Consider the following 18,077-nt stretch of genomic DNA (forward strand, 5'->3'; position numbering starts at 1 on the left):
GTATTCCGGTTTTCGAACATTTTTTGGTAGCTGAACGTCTGGCACGGCTTCCGACTGGGTGCAGGACGCTCCTGCAGTCAATCAGAACCTGTGCCTTGGTTTTCAACTGGTTCCAGGAGTCGAACGAACTCCCAGAACGCATTCTGTTCGAGAATCAAGGTATGACTGTACTGGCAATTGTTTGGGCTTTCCTGATCCAAAACTGTTGTTTCTGCCGGCCGTTCATTTGGGCCTCTTTCTTTCTTTCTTTCTTTCTTTCTTGTTAATAAAATATGGAAAATACAAACAGATTCTTGCTGCAAAACCAGACTTCGCCATGTTAATCCAGAATGTATTTTGCAGTTTAAATTTTATTTCCTTCACCCCCAATATGTCAGTAAAACTCCAAGTCACCATTCTTTAAGTCAGGGGCAGCCAATATGGTGCCCTCTAGATTAGGCTTCCTCAACCTCGGCCCTCCAGATGTTTTTTGGCCTACAAGTCCCATGATCCCTAGCTAGCAGGACCAGTGGTCAGGGATGATGGGAATTGTAGTCTCAAAACATCTGGAGGGCCGAGGTTGAGGAAGCCTGGTCTAGATGATGCTGGACTGCATCTCCCATCAGCCCCAGACAGCATAGCCAGTGGTCAGGGATGATGGGAATTGTAGTGTGGAGGGCACCATGTTTTCTACGCTTACTTTAGGTGAAGGTTGTGAATCTTTGTATAAAATGCAGTGGATTTAGTGTTAACCTGTGTCATTTTCACACAGGCATAGTGTTCCACATAAAATACGAAAACAGTATTGGGGACTTTTAAAAATGTTTTGCAAGCTGTAAACATGCAGCTCCCATTTGGGAAATTGTTAAGTTCTTCTTGACTTCCTGTTTAATTATTTCATTTTCCAAATTCCCTTTTGCTAAATATAGAGAATAATTGTATGAGCAACTGCTGAACCAAAACTCCCTATCCTCTGGGATGTGAGACAAGGGCAACACAGTGGGAGACAGCTTCTTGTGACCCATGGGGCATAAATCAATTGGAAGTTATCCTGTGCAAGCCCCACATTAGAGGCTGTGGAAGAACTGCTCTTGTGCAGCTTCCATTCAGCTGAGCAGGAGAATTTCCCAGTGGGTTGTACTCCACAAATAAGGGGTGTGTGCCTGTGTGCCACTTAGATTTTCTGTCTCTCCTGCAAAGTGTTCCTCAAGACAAGGCTTGTCATGATCCTAGTTACTTTGGTGGATGTAATGTGGAACCATCAACCAACAATATAGGTTTCTCACTTCTTTTATATACTGCCTAGGACAGGGGTCGGCAACCCGCGGCTCCGGAGCCGCATGTGGCTCTTTTACACCTTTGCCACAGCTCCGGGGCGGATACTAGCGAGGGGAGGAGGCGCATTGTGCGCCCCGACACTCCCCACTGTGGCGGGCGCTGTACTGGCTGTGACGTCGCATGGGGGCGGTGCGTGCGTTAGTCACGCACCGTCCCGACGTCACCTTCCTGCCCGCCCACCCGCCCACCAGATTGTAAGGGGCATGTACGCTGGTCACTGTATTGAAAGGGGGCATGTACGCTGGTCACTGTTTTGAAGGGGAGTGAAGAACACACACACACACAAAAAGGTAACTTGTTAATTTAACGTTTATTTCTATGAGGAGGAGTAATTCTGAGGGGTCAAACAAAGAAATAATAAAAAAGTGACAAAAAAGTTATTTTTATAATGACGAGTTTTGCGGCTCCCAGTTCTTTTTCCTTCGGAAACGGGTCCAAGTGGCTCTTTTTGTCTTAAAGGTTGCAGACCCCTGGCCTAGGAGAACCCATGATGTAATGGTACCTTGGCCGATGTAGGTTCAGCCCTGGATATGATACAGTCCTGTGTTCTCTAGGGCTCCTTTGGAGGCAGGATGGGAGATCAATTTAATAATAAATGAATAAAAAGCACTGTAAACCTCTGAGACCCTAATATTTACATAGCATGGAGTGGGGATTACAAAAGGCTTCAGCCGGTGCAAAATGGCAGAATGTCTGTGTGAAATGAGGTCTAGAGCAGCTCTGTGGAGCTCTGGCATCCTAATTTGACCTGCAAGGCCACCTTCCCCAAAAAAGGTCGACCTGTGGGACAGGTAAAGATGTAGTTCCCTACTGAAAGCAGGTTTGCTGGCACCACCTGTCAGCTGATTGGCAGTGCCTACGAAGCCCTGTGCCTTTGCTTACGTGGTTTGATTTCAAAACACGCAGGCACAGGAAACTGGGTTTGCTGGCACAGTTGACCATTGGTGCCTGCAATGCCTTGTCCCAGTTTTGATTTCAAACTGTAAGGGCAAGGGAAAAGACTTGCCCTGATGTCCTGGTTATGGCAGATGATTCAGAGTTGAATGCTTCCCTCCCCACCTGTCAGAATGGCCCATGGGGGTTGGGGAACCAAAGCGTTCAGCCTGCTGGTTCGAAACAATTCTAGAATCTCTTTGTCCTATACAGCAGCACTTCTTCCCACGGTCCCCCCCCCAAAAAAAGTGGTGATGGTCCTATGTATGTTGACAGATGGATTTTGTAGAAAATATTCAAAGAAATTGTACACTGAGAGTGCTCCCACATTACATTTGAAGGTGGAAAAACTTTCAACTCCTAAATTTAACCACTGGAAGCCCTGGACTTGTATCTGGATTGAGGGGTGTTTGTTGTCAAAGTGAAATGTTCTAATGTATTTCATATATTTTTCCTCTCAGTGAGCTATTTGAAGTGGAACACATCCGGACCATATATCACATGTTCATCGCTCTCCTCATCTTGTTCATTCTCAGCACCCTCATAGTAGACTTTATTGATGAAGGAAGGTAGGAAAATATTGAAGGGATCAGTTGGAGTTTGTTTTCTGTGTGTTGGACTGGAGACATTTAATAGATAGGATAAACTTTATTCGCATTAGCCAACGGCCATAGCAACATAAAACAAGCAATATATACAAATAAAAAGACAGCAATGGGTAAGAAGGGCAATCAAATGACCAAGTTTATCGTTCAGATAGTGGCCCTTAATCTCATTGCACATTTAATATTTGAACCAATGAAAATGTATTACTTTGTTTGGGTATAGGCAAGTGGAGGGGGTGGAGAGAGTCCTGTTGCACAAGAGGGAATCCTTGCGGTGATGGGCTGCTTATTTAGAGTTGCATTGAATATAAGCCTCAGTGTTTTATTTGAAGAAACCCATCAGGCATTCAGATGATGATAATACCTTACCCATCTGCCTGAGTTTCCCCAGCCACTCTGAGTGGATTGCAGCATATAGGAAAACAGCAAACATTAAAACCTTCCTGATACAGGGTGGCCTTCAGGTTTCTTCTAAAAGTTGTATAGTTCTTTATCTCATGACTGCGGATGGGAGGGTGTTCCCCAGGGAGGGTGCCACTGCCGAGAAGGCCCTCTGCCTGGTTCCCTGTGAGTTCACTTCCTGCAGTGAGGCAACCACCAGAAGACCCTCGGAGGTGGACCTCAATGTCCAGGCTGAACAATAGGGGTAGAGATGATCCTTCAGATATTCTGGGCTGAGGCCATTTAGGGCTTTAAAGGTCAGCACAAACACTTTGAATTGTTCTCGGAAACGTACTGGGAGCCAGTGAAGCCCCTTTAGGACCGGTGTCATATGGTCCCGGCGGCCGCTCCCAGTCACCAGTCTAGCTGCCGCACTCTGGATTAGTTGTAGTTTCTGAGTCATTGGTCAAAATCAAGCAGCACTTAAAATCCAAGTTCTGCATCCAAAGTCTTGGAAGATGTGGAGCCCTAACTGAAGGACTGCAGGCTATGCCACAATAACTACAATTTTCCCACATGTGTGTGCGTATCCAAGGTGTCCTGAATCTCTGTAGGGGTTGTATCTGTCTGTATCTCTGTGTTTGCTTTCTTGCTTTACACTGTTCTGTGCAGTATAAAACCTTAAGGCTGTATACTTAAGTTCAGTATTTGTTTCATAAGATTTATACACTGCCTGATTCTAAAAGGAACCTCAAAGCGGTTTACGAATGATAAAACAAGAAAACCATGAAAAAATCACAACCATACTCTAAAACATACAAAACTTAGAATACTAAAACAGATTAAAATTACCTCAACTTTCATTATAGAATTTCTTAGCTGTTTCTGATTTTACCTGATGGAATATATATTTTAACCCAAGTATATGATTTTATCTTCCTGTGTTGTTTGAATCTCTTTTGAAGGTTGGTGCTGGAGTTTGATCTTCTGGTCTACGCTTTTGGCAAATCATCTGTCGTTTTTTCCACTTGGCTTTACATGTTCCTGTCCACCCTGACTGTGCCCTATGGGCTCTTCCTCCTGTGGGCCCAGGGCTACCATGGTTCCTCCCACAAGACAATCCGCTCCGCTTTCTTTGGGGGTCTCTTCATGATCTTCCAGATATTTGGGCTTGGAGTGGGACCAGCTTACATAGCCGTCGCCTACAATTTACCACCAGCCTCTGCTTTCATAGTGATACTTGAGCAGGTGAGTTTCATGTGGAGAGCTAGTTTCTTGTGGATGTAGCTCAAGGTCATTTCACAAAGCTTGAATTAGCAAAATGCTGCTTTATTCCAGGATAGGAGTCCTTAGCTAACCTGTAATTTTGTGTACACATTCTACTTTTGCTTCTGCCTGACTTGGGGAAATATTAACGGTGACAAGTTTTCATTTTTTCCAAGAGATTGAGCCTGAGGGTGTTAGAAATGGTCAGATGCAAAAAGAAACTCACCGTAATTCTTAAGGTCTAGTAGGTACTTCTGTTTTCAGATACGCTGATGGTTTAAACCACTAATACCTTGCTGCAAACACCCTCTTTTTGAGCACGATGAAGGAGAGAGAATGGAAGCCTTCTTGGAGGATACTGATTCTCTCGACCTCTTGCATTCTGGGTGCAGACCTGGCTTGAGACTGAATCTGCTTTGGTCTCCCTGCTCAGAGAATTGTAGAGTCGGACGGGACCCCGAGGGTCATCTAGTCCAACCCCCTGCAATGCAGGAATCTTAGCTAAAGCATCCATGACAGATGGCAATCCAGTGTCTGCATTAAAGCCTTCATGGAAAGAGATTGCACAACCTCCTAAGGGAGACCGTTCCACTATCAAGTAGCTCTTATTGTCAGAAAGATTTTTCTGATGTTTAGTCCGAAACTCCTTTCTTGTAACTTGAACACATTGGTTCACATTGGTTCAAGTCCTGCTCTCCAGAGCAGGGAAAAACCAAGCTTAGCTCCATCTTCCATGTGAAAGCCCTTGAGATATTTGAAGATGGCTATCATACCTCATCTCACTCTCCTCTTTTCCAGGCTAAATATACCCAGCTCCTTCAACCATTCCTCATACAGCTTGGCTTCTAGACCTTTGATCACCTTAGTTACCCTCCTGCACACATTCCAGCTTGTCAATATCTTTCCTAAATTGTGGTGCCCAGAATTGGAAACAGTATTCCTGGTGTGGTCTGACCAAGGCAGAATAGAACGATATTATTACTCCTCTTGATCTGGACACTATTCTTCTGTTGATGAAGCCTAGAATAGCATTAGCTTTTTTTGCTGCTGCCGCACACTGTTGACTCATGTTAAGCTTGTGGTCCACCAAGACTCCTAGATCCTTTTCACATGATGGATCACCTTTACCAAAAGAGGTGCAGGGGAACGGTGACTCTTGGTTATCATACTCAGTCTCTCAGCAGCTTTTTATACTATTGACCATGGTATCCTTCTGGACCATCTCTCGCTTAATTGCAAGATGTCAAGTACATTTTATCTGTTATTCCACTCCTTTAGGTGCGCCTGCTGATGAAAGGCTACTCTTTCATTAGGGAGAATGCTCCTCGAATACTTTCCTTTACGCCACAGAAGACAAGTGAGTGACTGTTTCCTACAATAATTGTACAGCTGTGGTGATGAAGGCACCCTCCCTTCTTCCTGTTCTGAGAGTTGGGTTCTGTGACATGGAGACAATTCAAAGACCTGTTCTAGTTCAGAAGAATGTGTGTATGGGCCTCCCCATGTTTTGCAAGATTACCAATACCATGCAGCTTGTCAGTCTTCTAATGCTTATTGGAATAGGAGTACACATCTTGCAAAGGAAATAAGAGAATCCTGGGTTTAGTGGAACAGGGGAAAGTGCTCTGACAATGGGGGGCTTATTTGGAGTGGTAGGGCGTTAAACCTGGGGTGGACTAGAGATGAGGGGCTTGTCACAGACTTGCCTTACTCATTGTAAAAAAAAAAAAGAATAATAATGGCATACAAACCATCTCCTTGGACTGAGAAATTGTATAAATTTATTACTGCTAAACTCAAGCATTAATGAACAGTTTGAGACCCATAGAAAATAGGATGGAACCCTGTGGGTTTATGTTTGAGTGTGTGGCATTATCTGCTACTAAACGACTCTCTCCCTTCTGCTTTTTCAGACACCGTCCAAGTTCCTAAAGTTTCCCAGTACCTGTATTTCCTCTTTGCTCCCACCCTTATTTACAGAGACGCCTATCCCCGGTAATGTCAATGTAGTTGCTCCATTGTGACTTGGCAGTTCTTATAGCCATTGTGATGGTGAGGTTGGACTGCATGCATGCTTCATAATGGAGGGCATAACACACAGGTTGGGAACCTCAGGCCCAGGGGGCAGGGGCAGTCCTCTGCAGTGGCGTAGCATGGTGGGTTCACAGGCACGGTTGCCCTGAGCGCAAAATTGTTATGGATGCAAAAGTTTAACACTTGGGGCAGCCTCAGTATAACTGCATATTCTGTCGCTGGGATCCATTGAAAACAGCTTCTCCATGCGAACCAGGAGAGACCTCTCCAGACCATAGAACGACTCTTCTTATGTCTCCTGGGCGATGCGGATAGTATTAGGCAGTTGAATGTGTTTCCCTCCCTCCCACCCAACCTCTCCGCACAGCCCTAGGCAACCCACGCTACACCACTGGCCTCTGAGCCTCTCTATCTATTGCACTACCCACTTTTGCCTCTGACCCTACCCACTGCTGGGTCTCTAACTTAACTCATGGTCCTGAATTTCAGTGGGTCTTTTCTGAGTAAAGCTTAGTTGTAGGCAACCATTTGTTTCTCTGAATTTCCCCGGAGCAGGCCTAGTAGGATCCAAAATGAATTGGCTCAATGCACATCTCTTTTGAGCACACCAGAGCTTTTTGCTTCTGGTTCCAATAACAGGTGCTGAGTCTGACCATTTTGGCTTTAAGACATTCTACACGTCATGGGTTTTGATGGGATTTTTATATATAAGGTTCTAGAGTTCCTTTGTAGAAGTTGCTGTATTATACAGGGTTGTCTTTCTCTTTTCCATGGTATTCCACATTCTTCAATCTGTATATCCTACTGCCCTCAACTACTCCTTTCCTTCTTTATGCAAAATAACGAACTGATTTAAAAAATAGTAGTGCAACTGCACATTTAGTAAAGCATGCCATTTGAGCAAAGTCATAACTAGCAAACAGGCTTTCTTACTTTAAATATTTGCTGTTCTGGAATAGAAATTGGATTGTGTTTACTGCAGACTACATCAGCTCTGCACTTATTAGTTGCTTTTATCATGGAAAGTAATTCAAAGTAATTCAAAATTCTCGCAAATTAGGTTTCAGTTGATGCCAAGCAAGTTCTTGTCTTGATTTAGGTGTAATGACTGTGATTTCCTTTTCTTTTCAGAAATCCTACAATAAGATGGAGCTATGTAGCTACCAAGTTTGCACAGGTTAGATATTTCTCTTCCTTTTGGGATTCCTGTGTTTCTGCAGATAATTATACAGCCTTGAAAGCTGATAAGAGTTACTGGTTCATAAAAATATGTACTAGCCTACTGGAGTGCACAAGCCTGTATTAGTTATTTTTATTTTGGCATTAAGAACTAGAGACAATGCTTTCCGAAAATTTCTGAATTGCATCCTATTCCCTTAGATTTGGATTGCTGAATGAATAATTACCCCTAAACTAATGACAAACAAACCTACCCATTGTAAGATAAATAAAACAGTTTCACTTCTCAGGATACAATAGTTCTAAACAACAAGCCTTCCTAAACCGACTATTAACTGATGTCTGTGTGCTAGTCTTCTTACCAACCCTGAACGTTTTCCTAAGTTTATAAAATTATGAACAGTGCAGCAATCTGTATAGTGTATTTTTATTTTGCCGAGTGGAGCAGATCAGCTAATTTCAAGCACGGTCGTATTTCTCAAATGGAGATGTAGTCCTTCCCTGGGCTGGGCTAGCCGTGCAGTGTCACAGATCCTAAACGTTCAAAGGACAGTCTTGGATAAAAATATAGTCTGTAAATCAGTCTCTGCTCGTGGGACCTGCTCCTTGCAGGACAATGAAATTGCTACCACGGCAGCTGCTGTCGGTAAAGCAGGTGTTCCACCTGGGCCCCTCCACATATACACATGCCAGCAGCGCACCTACCCAGGCCTCCCAACTGCTGGCATAGTAACTCTGCACATGGTGGAGCCCACGTGGAATGCCATTTATCTGAAAGAAGCACGGACTATCGTAGTGGCACTGAAACCTTTGGTCAGCTGTTGCCTACGGCTGCATACACACCGGACATTCAAAGCACCTGGCTCCCCCCACAAAGAATCTTGGGAACTGCAGTTTATTAAGGGTGCTGGGAATTAGAGCTCGGGGGGGGGGGCGTTTTAAAGTGCATGTCTAAGGATTCTTTGGGGAATGTCATGTGCATTAAATGTATGATGTTTACTCAGCTTAGATCTGTGCATATTGGTAACTGGGATCAGCTTTCTCTCTTACAGATTCCTCCTGTGCTACTTTTATAATCAGGGGCTTTTGTTTTTACTCCTCTCTAGGTCCTTGGGTCACTCTTCTATACTTACTATATATTTGTGAGACTCTGTATACCTACATTTCGGAACTATAAGGAGAATTTAAATGTACGAGGGCTGGTCCTTTGCATTTTCAACTCTATTCTTCCAGGTGAGTGCTTCTGTGCCCCTTTTAATTCTGGAATTTTTCTAAGCAACAAATAAATAATGAGATACAGTGGTGATTGTCAGGACTGGTCTCAGATCACCACACAAACGCTTCTTGTTCTTTTATAACTTTTTATTGCGTATTAACAAAGCAATCTTATAAACGGTACTTAAATATTATTCCTCAGAGTCACTTATTTCAGATACCTTCTGGGCTCTGCTTCTCCATGACCGGCCACTCTCAAAATGTCGAACGTGCCCTTCCTTTTGCTTTCCTGCTCTTTTTTTCTAACCTCCTGGCTAGAGCTGGCTTGTATCTCCCCTCCTCCGAATCTGAGCTAGAACTGAACCCTTGCCTTTCCTGTCAACAGCCGGTCCCTCCCTGTTGTTCCTCTTGCTCTTTTCTATTAGATTCACTGCTCTCCTTTCCCCCTTGGGGAATGCTTGCTCCCTCTGAGAAACTGGAAACTTCTAACTCTTCCCTGACAGTGATATTGGCAACAACTGGCAATGTATGGCCTGTTGGATATATGATCTTAGCTTGTAGGGTTCCTGAAAACCTGTTACTGGGGCAATAGCTTAAGCTGAGCGTCAATCTCACTGTTCTGAGAGAGAACATGGGAAGTTGCCTTACACCGATCAGACCACTGGCCCATCTAGCTCAGGGTCGTCCACACTGACCAGGAGTGGATCTCCAGGGTTTCCAGACAGGGAACTTTTCCTGGCTCTACCTGGAGAGGCTGCAGATTGACCTTTTCAATACGCTCACTACCACTGAGCTACTGCTCTTCTCTCTGAACAGCTTTTGCAGTATGTTCCTTAGTAACATCAGTCCTGGTAGACTGGAGAAGGTGCGATCCTGCTTCATCCAACTCTGCTTTTTAGTCTTGTGTTGGGGATGCAAGCAGTTGATAGTTTCTGGACTCAGTTCAAAGTGCTGGTTTTGACCTATAAATCCTCATGCGGCTCAGGACCCCAACACCAGAAGGGCTTCCTCTCTGCTGCTGAACCAGCCTGGTCACTGCATAAATATCTTAGGGAGGAGTGGAGGGTGGAACATGGAAACGGACCCTTTTAGAGGTGGCTCCCTGCTTGTAGAATGCGGTCCTCAGGGAAGAGTGCCTGGCTCCATCATTGTCTGTTTTAGATGCCAGTCAAAAAACAGACAATGGTTCCTAATGGGAGGGTAATCAGTTATTTACATGCCCTTTCTTGGGCTCTCACTTTTCAGTGGAGTGGGTAGGATTTGTTGCTTTTTAATACAGTGGTACCTCGGGTTACGTACTTAATTCTTTCCGGAGGTCCTTTCTTAACCTGAAACTGTTCTTAACCTAAAGCACCACTTTAGCTAATGGGGTCTCCTGCTGCTGCCGCACCGCGGCAGTGCGATTTCTGTTCTCATCCTGAAGCAAAGTTCTTAACCCAAGGTAATATTTCTGGGTTAGCGGAGCCTGTAACCTGAAGCGTCTGTAACCTTAAGCATTTGTAACCCGAGGTACCACTGTATATAGATTGTTGCATGGGCACTTTAGGTCATGTTTTGTTACTGTTTTTATATTTAATTTTAATGTTTTTGGTCCTATTTTTCTTATGTTAGTTGCTTTTGAGATACTTTGATATAGCGACAATTATGATAAATAGTAATAATGTCATTATGAATGATATTAACCTAAAATACATATTTTCCTCGCTGCTCTCCAGGTGTATTGATGCTGTTCTTGGTCTTTTTTGCATACCTTCACTGCTGGCTGAATGCTTTTGCTGAGATGCTGTGCTTTGCTGACAGAATGTTCTACAAGGTAATTGATGTGCAAGGCTCATGATCTCTCTCTCTCTCTCACACACACACACAGAAGTATTTTCTTTCAGTTTTAGAGCGTACCTTGGTTCGTGGAACACTCCATTTGATAGAAATGTTGTGTGTGTGTGTGTGTGTGTGTGTCATTTTGCCATTGATGAGGTTTCTCCTCCCTAGAGAGGCCAATCAGATACCATCCTTGTGGTCTTCTCGGCAACCTGTTAATACATTCCTTTACCCCTGGTGGAAAGGGGAGCCTGTGCCTTTTCTTCTGTTGACTTTTCTGATTCACAAACATTTGTTGCTATGTGTTGTATTTCTGTTGCTGGGCTTTTTGCATAGTATTTTAACCTTGCTGTGACCTTTAAACAAATGTAAATAGTTTTGAGTATGGTGTCATGGAAGAAAAGTATGTCCATTCTATACATTATTTAGCAGAACTCACCTGCAGCCTTCTTTTAGTGTTGGCATATACTGGCACCTCTAAACATCCACAATAAAGTGTTGCAATATTCCTTTGGCACCTGCTAAAAACATTTTGCCTATCCAGACATGTAGAAATTGAAATGTGTCTTAATATGTTTTAGCTTATCTGCTGATTTTATCTGATGTTTTAAACTTTTATTGGCAATTTTAATGCCTTATGTATAATGCTCAGAGTTTCTATTTGTAGTCAAGCAGTATATATAGACATGTTGTTAAATAAATGAATAATTCCAAGGGATCATACAAATGTGTGTTCTGATCCTGCTGCTGCTTCCGCTTGGGGCCATTAATGATTAGTTTGAGCAGTTTAGAGGACAGTGATAGAAAAGGCCTCTGAATTTCAGCTACCTTCTATATTTCTCTTTTCTGAATGTGGTTTGCAGGTTGCCTCCCCCCCCCCTACATTGAATTACTGTTCATGTAGAGAAAATGTCACATTTGATTTAGCTCTGATCATTTTGGATCTCAGCCTTGGAGACCTAGTGTAGCTACAAAGACTGGGACACCAGTGACTTATTCTCAGGGTGGCTGTTTGGGAAGGAGGAGGTTAGGATTTAATGCCTGCAAATGAGCTCTTGGGGAATTTCAGTTATACATTGCAACAGTACACCAGATGTTCACAAAGATTGTATTGCCAATTGCTCTAAAACACATGAGTAGCAGGAATGCACTTGGCACTTTGATCCTGCAGTTTTAAACACGGTCTCTAAGGTCTCTGCTCTTTTTACTTTCCTGACCCTCTCTTGCAGGACTGGTGGAATTCTACATCTTATGCAAAGTATTACCGAACCTGGAATGTGGTAGTGCATGACTGGCTGTATTACTATGCATACAAAGATTTCCTTTGGGTAAGCAATCATCTTTTAATGCACCCCCTTGCTTTCTAATAGAAAGTCATTTTTTTGAGCAATGGGAGAGATCTTTACATTTCCCCCACAAAATGATTTTAGTAAAGGAGAATTACACAACATGTAAAATACCTAGTCACTTTACTCATGCAGAGATCTGACAATAGCCTCTTTCCTGGTGAGGAAGGTGGAAAGAGAGAAGCTTGTACTTATGCAGTCTGGTTTGTATCCAGTATTTGGGAAGTCACTTTCCCCCCCCCCAGTCTACCACCAATTTCACCCCTCTATGCCATATCCCACACTGTTCCAGCTCTCACGTTAAGTGTTTGTGGGGCTGCATTGAGTAGGAGGGATCAGCAAAAATGAGCTGCCCTGCCTTGTGCAAGGAGAAGTCCTTTTGACAGAGCAAGGCCACCACTGGAGACAACCCTCCCTGTGCAATAAATGTGAATGGGCAATTTAAGGGTGGTTATCACAAGCTGTTCACTGTTGTTTTTGAAAGTTGGATCTCCTCTGATACATTCACCTATCAGAGAGTCACCCTTCCCCTTGTTTGTCTGTGTCTCTCTCTCACCACCAGTTATTTGGGAAGAAATTCAAAGCAGTCGCTATGCTGTCGGTCTTCACTCTTTCTGCTATTGTGCACGAATACGTCTTGGCCGTCTGTTTTGGTTACTTCTATCCGGTCCTGTTCTGCCTCTTCATGTGTTTTGGAAGTAAGTACCAAATATATCTTTCAGCAGCAACAGTTTCTGAAAATACTGAGATTTGGCTTTTAGCTGCCATCTGTACTTAATGTTCTAAGATGCAGGAGATTTGTGTTCCAGCCTGCCCTAGCATTTGCACCCTAAAACCCGGAAGCCTCTCCCATCACCAGTTACTGTATTTTTTGCTCTGTCGTAGTGATCCATGTAGGGTTTTAAGCCATCTAGGAGGTCATCATGAAGCTTCTCTGCCTCATCAAAGATGAACAGTGACTGCTCACACTCTTGTACCGTCTCACTGATCTGTTTTGCGAGCTGAACCTGAGCGGCCAAAGGAGACAGACATGAGTCTCACAGCAGGAAATGAATTTAAGAGGATTACTGTATTTTTTGCTCTATAAGACTCACTTTTTCCCTCCTAAAAAGTAAGGGGAAAGTGTGTGAGTCTTATGGAGCGAATGCAGGCTGTGCAGCTATCCCAGAAGCCAGAACAGCAAGAGGGATTGCTGCTTCCACTGCGTAGTGATCCCTCTTGCTGTCCTGGCTTCTGAGAGTCAGAATTTTTTTTTTGTTTTCCTCCTCCAAAAACTAGGTGCGTCTTGTGGTCTGGTGCGTCTTATAGAGCGAAAAATACAGTAAATCTCCATTTTCTGAGACTGATCATGGTCAGAGTAGGAGAGAGGGCTTCCTTGGCTTGGCTGAGGAGTAAGGACTTCTTTCTAATGCTCCAAACTGTAATTTGTGACTTTCTCAAAGTCTCACGAGATGATCATTAACATGCATTTTGAGTACATTTTAATTTTCTTCCGTCAGTGGTTTTCAACTTCATTCTCAATGACCGTCGGAAAGGCCCCATTTGGAATGTGTTCATGTGGATTACGCTCTTCCTTGGCCAGGGTGTCATACTTACCCTCTACAGCCTGGAATGGTATGCTTATAAGCACTGCCCTTTGAAAAATGTGAGTATCCCACTTGTCATTGGAAATAAGAGGAACAGAGCTGAGCTGCTATTCTGGACAATTCATTCAAGGCCTAAGATGTGAACGTAAAATTCGAAAACCAGATTTTTAGAAGGTTGCATTCTGCCCAGAATAGCTACCGTAGAAGTTTCTTTCTAACAAGAATAACAAGCAGCAGGGTCAGAAAAAACACCTTTGAAACTTCCTCCATGTCTTTTTAAATGAATAATGTAAAGCTCTGAGTGAGTTTCTGCCCTTCTGGAGAGGTGAAAGCCAAAGGTTCTCAGAGGATGAAAGGGGGCAGTAAAGAAGGGAGGGAGAGGAAGGTAATGGAAAAGAGTGAGAGGCCTTAGTGGAGCACAGTGGTTTCTTTATTATATTTGCTGTGTTCTCTGATTCAACTGCCACCTTTGGATCTGCAGGGTTCAAACAAAGAGAATTCACTACATCTTTGCCGCATTTAATATGCAGTGCCCACTACCTTTCCCTATTTAATATGTAGTGCCAAATCAGCCCACATGCATATGCATAGCCCCCTGGGGCTGGTTCTTGGACTCATAGTAGCTAGAACCAAGTAGGATTGTAGTTTCAGGATTGCAGACAGCAGTTCTGCTTGACCTGGAAAACCTGCTATTCAGAGAGTTAAAGAGTTAAAGAAGTTGCCCTGAAGAGGGGTCTTACTGGGAAGGGCAAGCCTTCACACACACACACACACACACACACACACACACACACACACACACCCCACTTCTAATTGCCTAGATTGGCTGTTGCAAGTTGGGTGGCCGCCCAGGCTTGAGAGACAGCAAAGGAAAACACTTGGGTTTCATCACTGGCATTTGTTCACATGGCTAACGGATAACTCTACAGAAGTGAAAGTGCCCAGCATTTCCTGACTAACATTACTGTTCCTCTTGTGTTTTATAGCCCACTTTCCTTGACTATGTGAAACCGCGTTCCTGGACTTGCCATCTTAAGTTCTGACACCCTTTGGGATATCCCTCCGCGTCAAGGCCAGAAGATGCTTGTCTTTTAAACAGTGACAACACAGCTAGTGTGTTAAAACGACTGCAGACTTTTGAAAGGGAAACTGTCTTTAGTGATGGCAAATGATGGCATTTTGTCACTCAAGGCAGCTAGGACTGCAGGTGGCTTGGCAGGTGGTTCTCTTTCCTTCGGCAGCTCCAACCTGAGCCATTTCCATGCTGGTCATGAAACCTACTGAAAGGTTGGCGAAGGAATTTCCGGTGAAGTTTTTTGCCTATTGCAAACAGTACTTTTATGTGTTACTACTTTTCTCTCTTAACTGTCTGAAATTGGCAGTATTGTGATTGGGGTTAGGCTTGCCTGTCTGACCGTAACCGTCCTTCTGAATTGCCTTTTGAAACGGGACACGTGCTCAGTATTTGTATACATTCTTTTGCTTGTTGCTACAGCACAATATGTGATGGAGCCAGTGGCCCACAAACACTGACTTTGCTTTTTATTTACTGTCACCAGCCAACCTCATTTCCTCCCCAGTCCCAAGTATAGGGAGATGCAGGGCTATTTGCATTGGGGTGTGGAAAAGGTAAGGAGAGTGGGAGAGAGACTTACCTTTCCCAAACCACGGCCAAAGCGAGGGGGCCTTGAGTCTGGAGATGTGTGTTACTGGACACCCTTCTTGTTGGAGGGCCAAGTTCACTTGCCCCTTGTATGTGACTTTGTGGATACCTGTTTGGAGAAGCAGTAAGATGTTTTACACCCTTTTCCGTGGAAGTAGCCACAATGGAAGCTTATGAGTTTTGATTCACCCACAACCTTTAATTTGCTACAACAAATAGTTGTTGAAATGTAAATTGGCCTAGCATATATGGAATCTGTTAACTTCTGCTTTGAAGGATAATATTATTCTTATGTGTCATGAAAGGTACGTCATAATTTTTGCCTTGTTTTCAAGCTTTGTTTCCTGCCCCCCTTTTGAATAAATGTTCACTGGCTGAAGTGTACCATTTAGGTGTAGGATCTTCCTTTGGGTACTTAGCCTCTTAATAATATGAGCAGTAAAGGTTAGTCTTTTCCTTACCAGGCTCACTTTGCCCTTTGGCTTCTGATCCAGTAAAACAGGCAGCATTAAATTAAGTACCACAATTAAGGTGCGACTTAAATTGCAGACATGTTGCACTGTGAGTAACTTGCATCCTCTCTGCCAAGGATGGCTATTTGCTGCCTTCTTGTTGGCAACACCGCAATGCACACAGTGGCCCATGGTCCAGAAGCCTTGGTGCCCACGTGGGACTGTTTTCTATACCAAAAGTGGGTGGTGTCTGCTACTAAGGGCTGCATCATTCCCATTTTAACCAGAACCAGTGTCTTCAGGGGTTCCTGCTCTCTAGCTAAGGACCCAAGCGGACCTGATGCTGTTTATGCAATTAGTTCTTTTGAAAATAAATAGCATCTGTCGAGCCCCAATGTGGATTGGAATTGAGGCATAGGGCTGAGGAGCTTTAACAATAGGCTGCCAGTTTTGATCAGGGGGAGCCCCACAGTGCTATGTGGATTAAATTTTGATAAGCAGCGAAATGCTGCCTTTTGCTACATGTCCAGTTTTAAGTTTCTTGCATTCCTCACTGATGATTACTGCAGCGATTTGGAGGGCAAATGCAGTTTGTGTTGAAGAACCTAGAGAGTGTGTTGGCTTGAAATGATTATGCTGCTCCACTTAAAACGCTGGTTTACTTTGTGAGACAGCCTTGGGTGGGTGGTGTGCTTAGAGCTACAGAAGGAGGGACTGTGTCATTGTGAAAAACAATACCCCTGTATTGCTGACTGCTCACTGTGTAGTCTATAATCTGGAGCTTTTCTCTCAGCCGCCCTAAAGTGCATTTCTGACATGTTCTAAGAGTGCAAAGGAGTGGGGGGGGGCTATGTACTAGCGTAGGCACATAGGGGAAATGCAAGTTTTTTGTGTTCTTGAGCTGCTGTCCTTTGTATTGTCCTAAATTTGGTGCCCTAGTAAAATCTAGGTGCTGGCGGCTTTTCTCATGTCATCTAACTGCAGCAAAAATTAAAAAGAAACTTAGTTCTGATTTATACTGCAGAAAACAGCTTAAGTGATAAGTGTGCTAATTTTAATCAGTACTTTGATGACCCAAGTGTATTGCCATTTAGCTAAGCCATGTGTTCCAGGTTTATTTGACTAAGGTGGGTGTGTCATTGATAATTTTTGTGGATTTTGGGGGAAGTGCCACCTGGATTGAATATTATGAACAGTAGTTTCAAGATGCCAAACATCAAGTACAGTATTTAATCTAGTTCAAAACTTTAAAAATTCACTGAAACAGTATCCACTTTTGGAGAAAGATGAGGAAATATGAACATCTGAATTTGGATCAACACCCTGTGTAAGCTCTGAAGGAGTCTGATAAGTACCCTTAACAAACACACAGTTTTTAGAGGCTACTCACTTGCAGGTTCTAGATAGAGGTGTGAGGGAGATTTCTGTTCCTAGAACATTACAAACTATATGTGCAGATTGTAGTACTGCTAAATCAGTGTTAACATGGTCAACTCATCCATTCCAAAAAGCTTTTTGCTTTTGTTTTTAAATTGTCTATGATGGCACTGTAATTGTCATTATAAGATGGCCGGGATCCACCCAAAGAATTTTCATTGCATTGTGTCCTTTTCTGCTGCTTGTTTAAAGAGAAACCCCCCTCTCCACAAACCTCCATCTTCAGAATATAATTTGAGAATGTTATCAAATAAATCCTGTTGTCTTTGGGAAATACGTGTACTTTTTTCTAAGGGGGACGTGTGGGAAGATCAGTATACTAATTGTAATCAACCTCATGCTTTGGGACTGAATCTGTGAATGTAAACTGGATGGGCACAACATGGTTGCAAATCTCTTGCAAATGATCTACACAACTGATTGTAACCTTTGTACCTCTGCGACAAGACATCCTCTTAACCTGGAAGGTGCTGGATTGCAAGGCTGTAGTTTTCCTCTTTCTCAGAGTGAGCAATGGAAAAATTTTATTGCACAGATGGTGGTGAGAAGAGGACAAACTACCTGACACTGAAATGGTCTTACCAAGCCTCACTTGCATCTTTTGTAATATGGAGAACATTGTGGGTCAGGGAAGGTTGTTGATGGTGGGATATAGAATTGTTAACCGATTCCAAAATGTATTGAACTGTCTGTTGTGACCTATTCTGTTACTTGCAAAGGATTATGTGATCTATACTGTACTACAGAAATTGAAATATATTTTGCTATCCATGAAACTCGTCTGCCTGCATTCATTCCAGCCTTCATATACTGCACCTAGACAACGAACTGGTTGAAAGTGTGGT

The 18,077-nt window shown here is 43.4% G+C and overlaps 1 protein-coding gene across 1 annotated transcript in view; it reads left to right on the forward strand.

Moving 5' to 3' along the window:
- The window catches only part of LOC309343527 (sterol O-acyltransferase 1-like), a 39,052-nt gene extending 21,044 nt beyond the window's left edge, over positions 1-18,008 (forward strand). The window contains exons 6-16 of the mRNA XM_081865164.1: positions 2,712-2,819; positions 4,202-4,484; positions 5,781-5,859; positions 6,416-6,497; positions 7,668-7,713; positions 8,822-8,948; positions 10,646-10,743; positions 11,978-12,076; positions 12,657-12,792; positions 13,594-13,739; positions 14,667-18,008. Of these exons, the coding sequence (XP_081721290.1) occupies positions 2,712-2,819; positions 4,202-4,484; positions 5,781-5,859; positions 6,416-6,497; positions 7,668-7,713; positions 8,822-8,948; positions 10,646-10,743; positions 11,978-12,076; positions 12,657-12,792; positions 13,594-13,739; positions 14,667-14,723 (1,261 nt within the window). The 3' untranslated portion in view covers positions 14,724-18,008. The remainder of the gene's footprint in view (positions 1-2,711; positions 2,820-4,201; positions 4,485-5,780; positions 5,860-6,415; positions 6,498-7,667; positions 7,714-8,821; positions 8,949-10,645; positions 10,744-11,977; positions 12,077-12,656; positions 12,793-13,593; positions 13,740-14,666) is intronic.
- The last annotated feature ends 69 nt before the right edge of the window (positions 18,009-18,077 follow it).

This window comes from Podarcis erhardii (genome assembly GCF_964252035.2).
Source record: "Podarcis erhardii genome assembly, chromosome: 6".
NCBI classification, from domain to species: domain Eukaryota; kingdom Metazoa; phylum Chordata; class Lepidosauria; order Squamata; family Lacertidae; genus Podarcis; species Podarcis erhardii.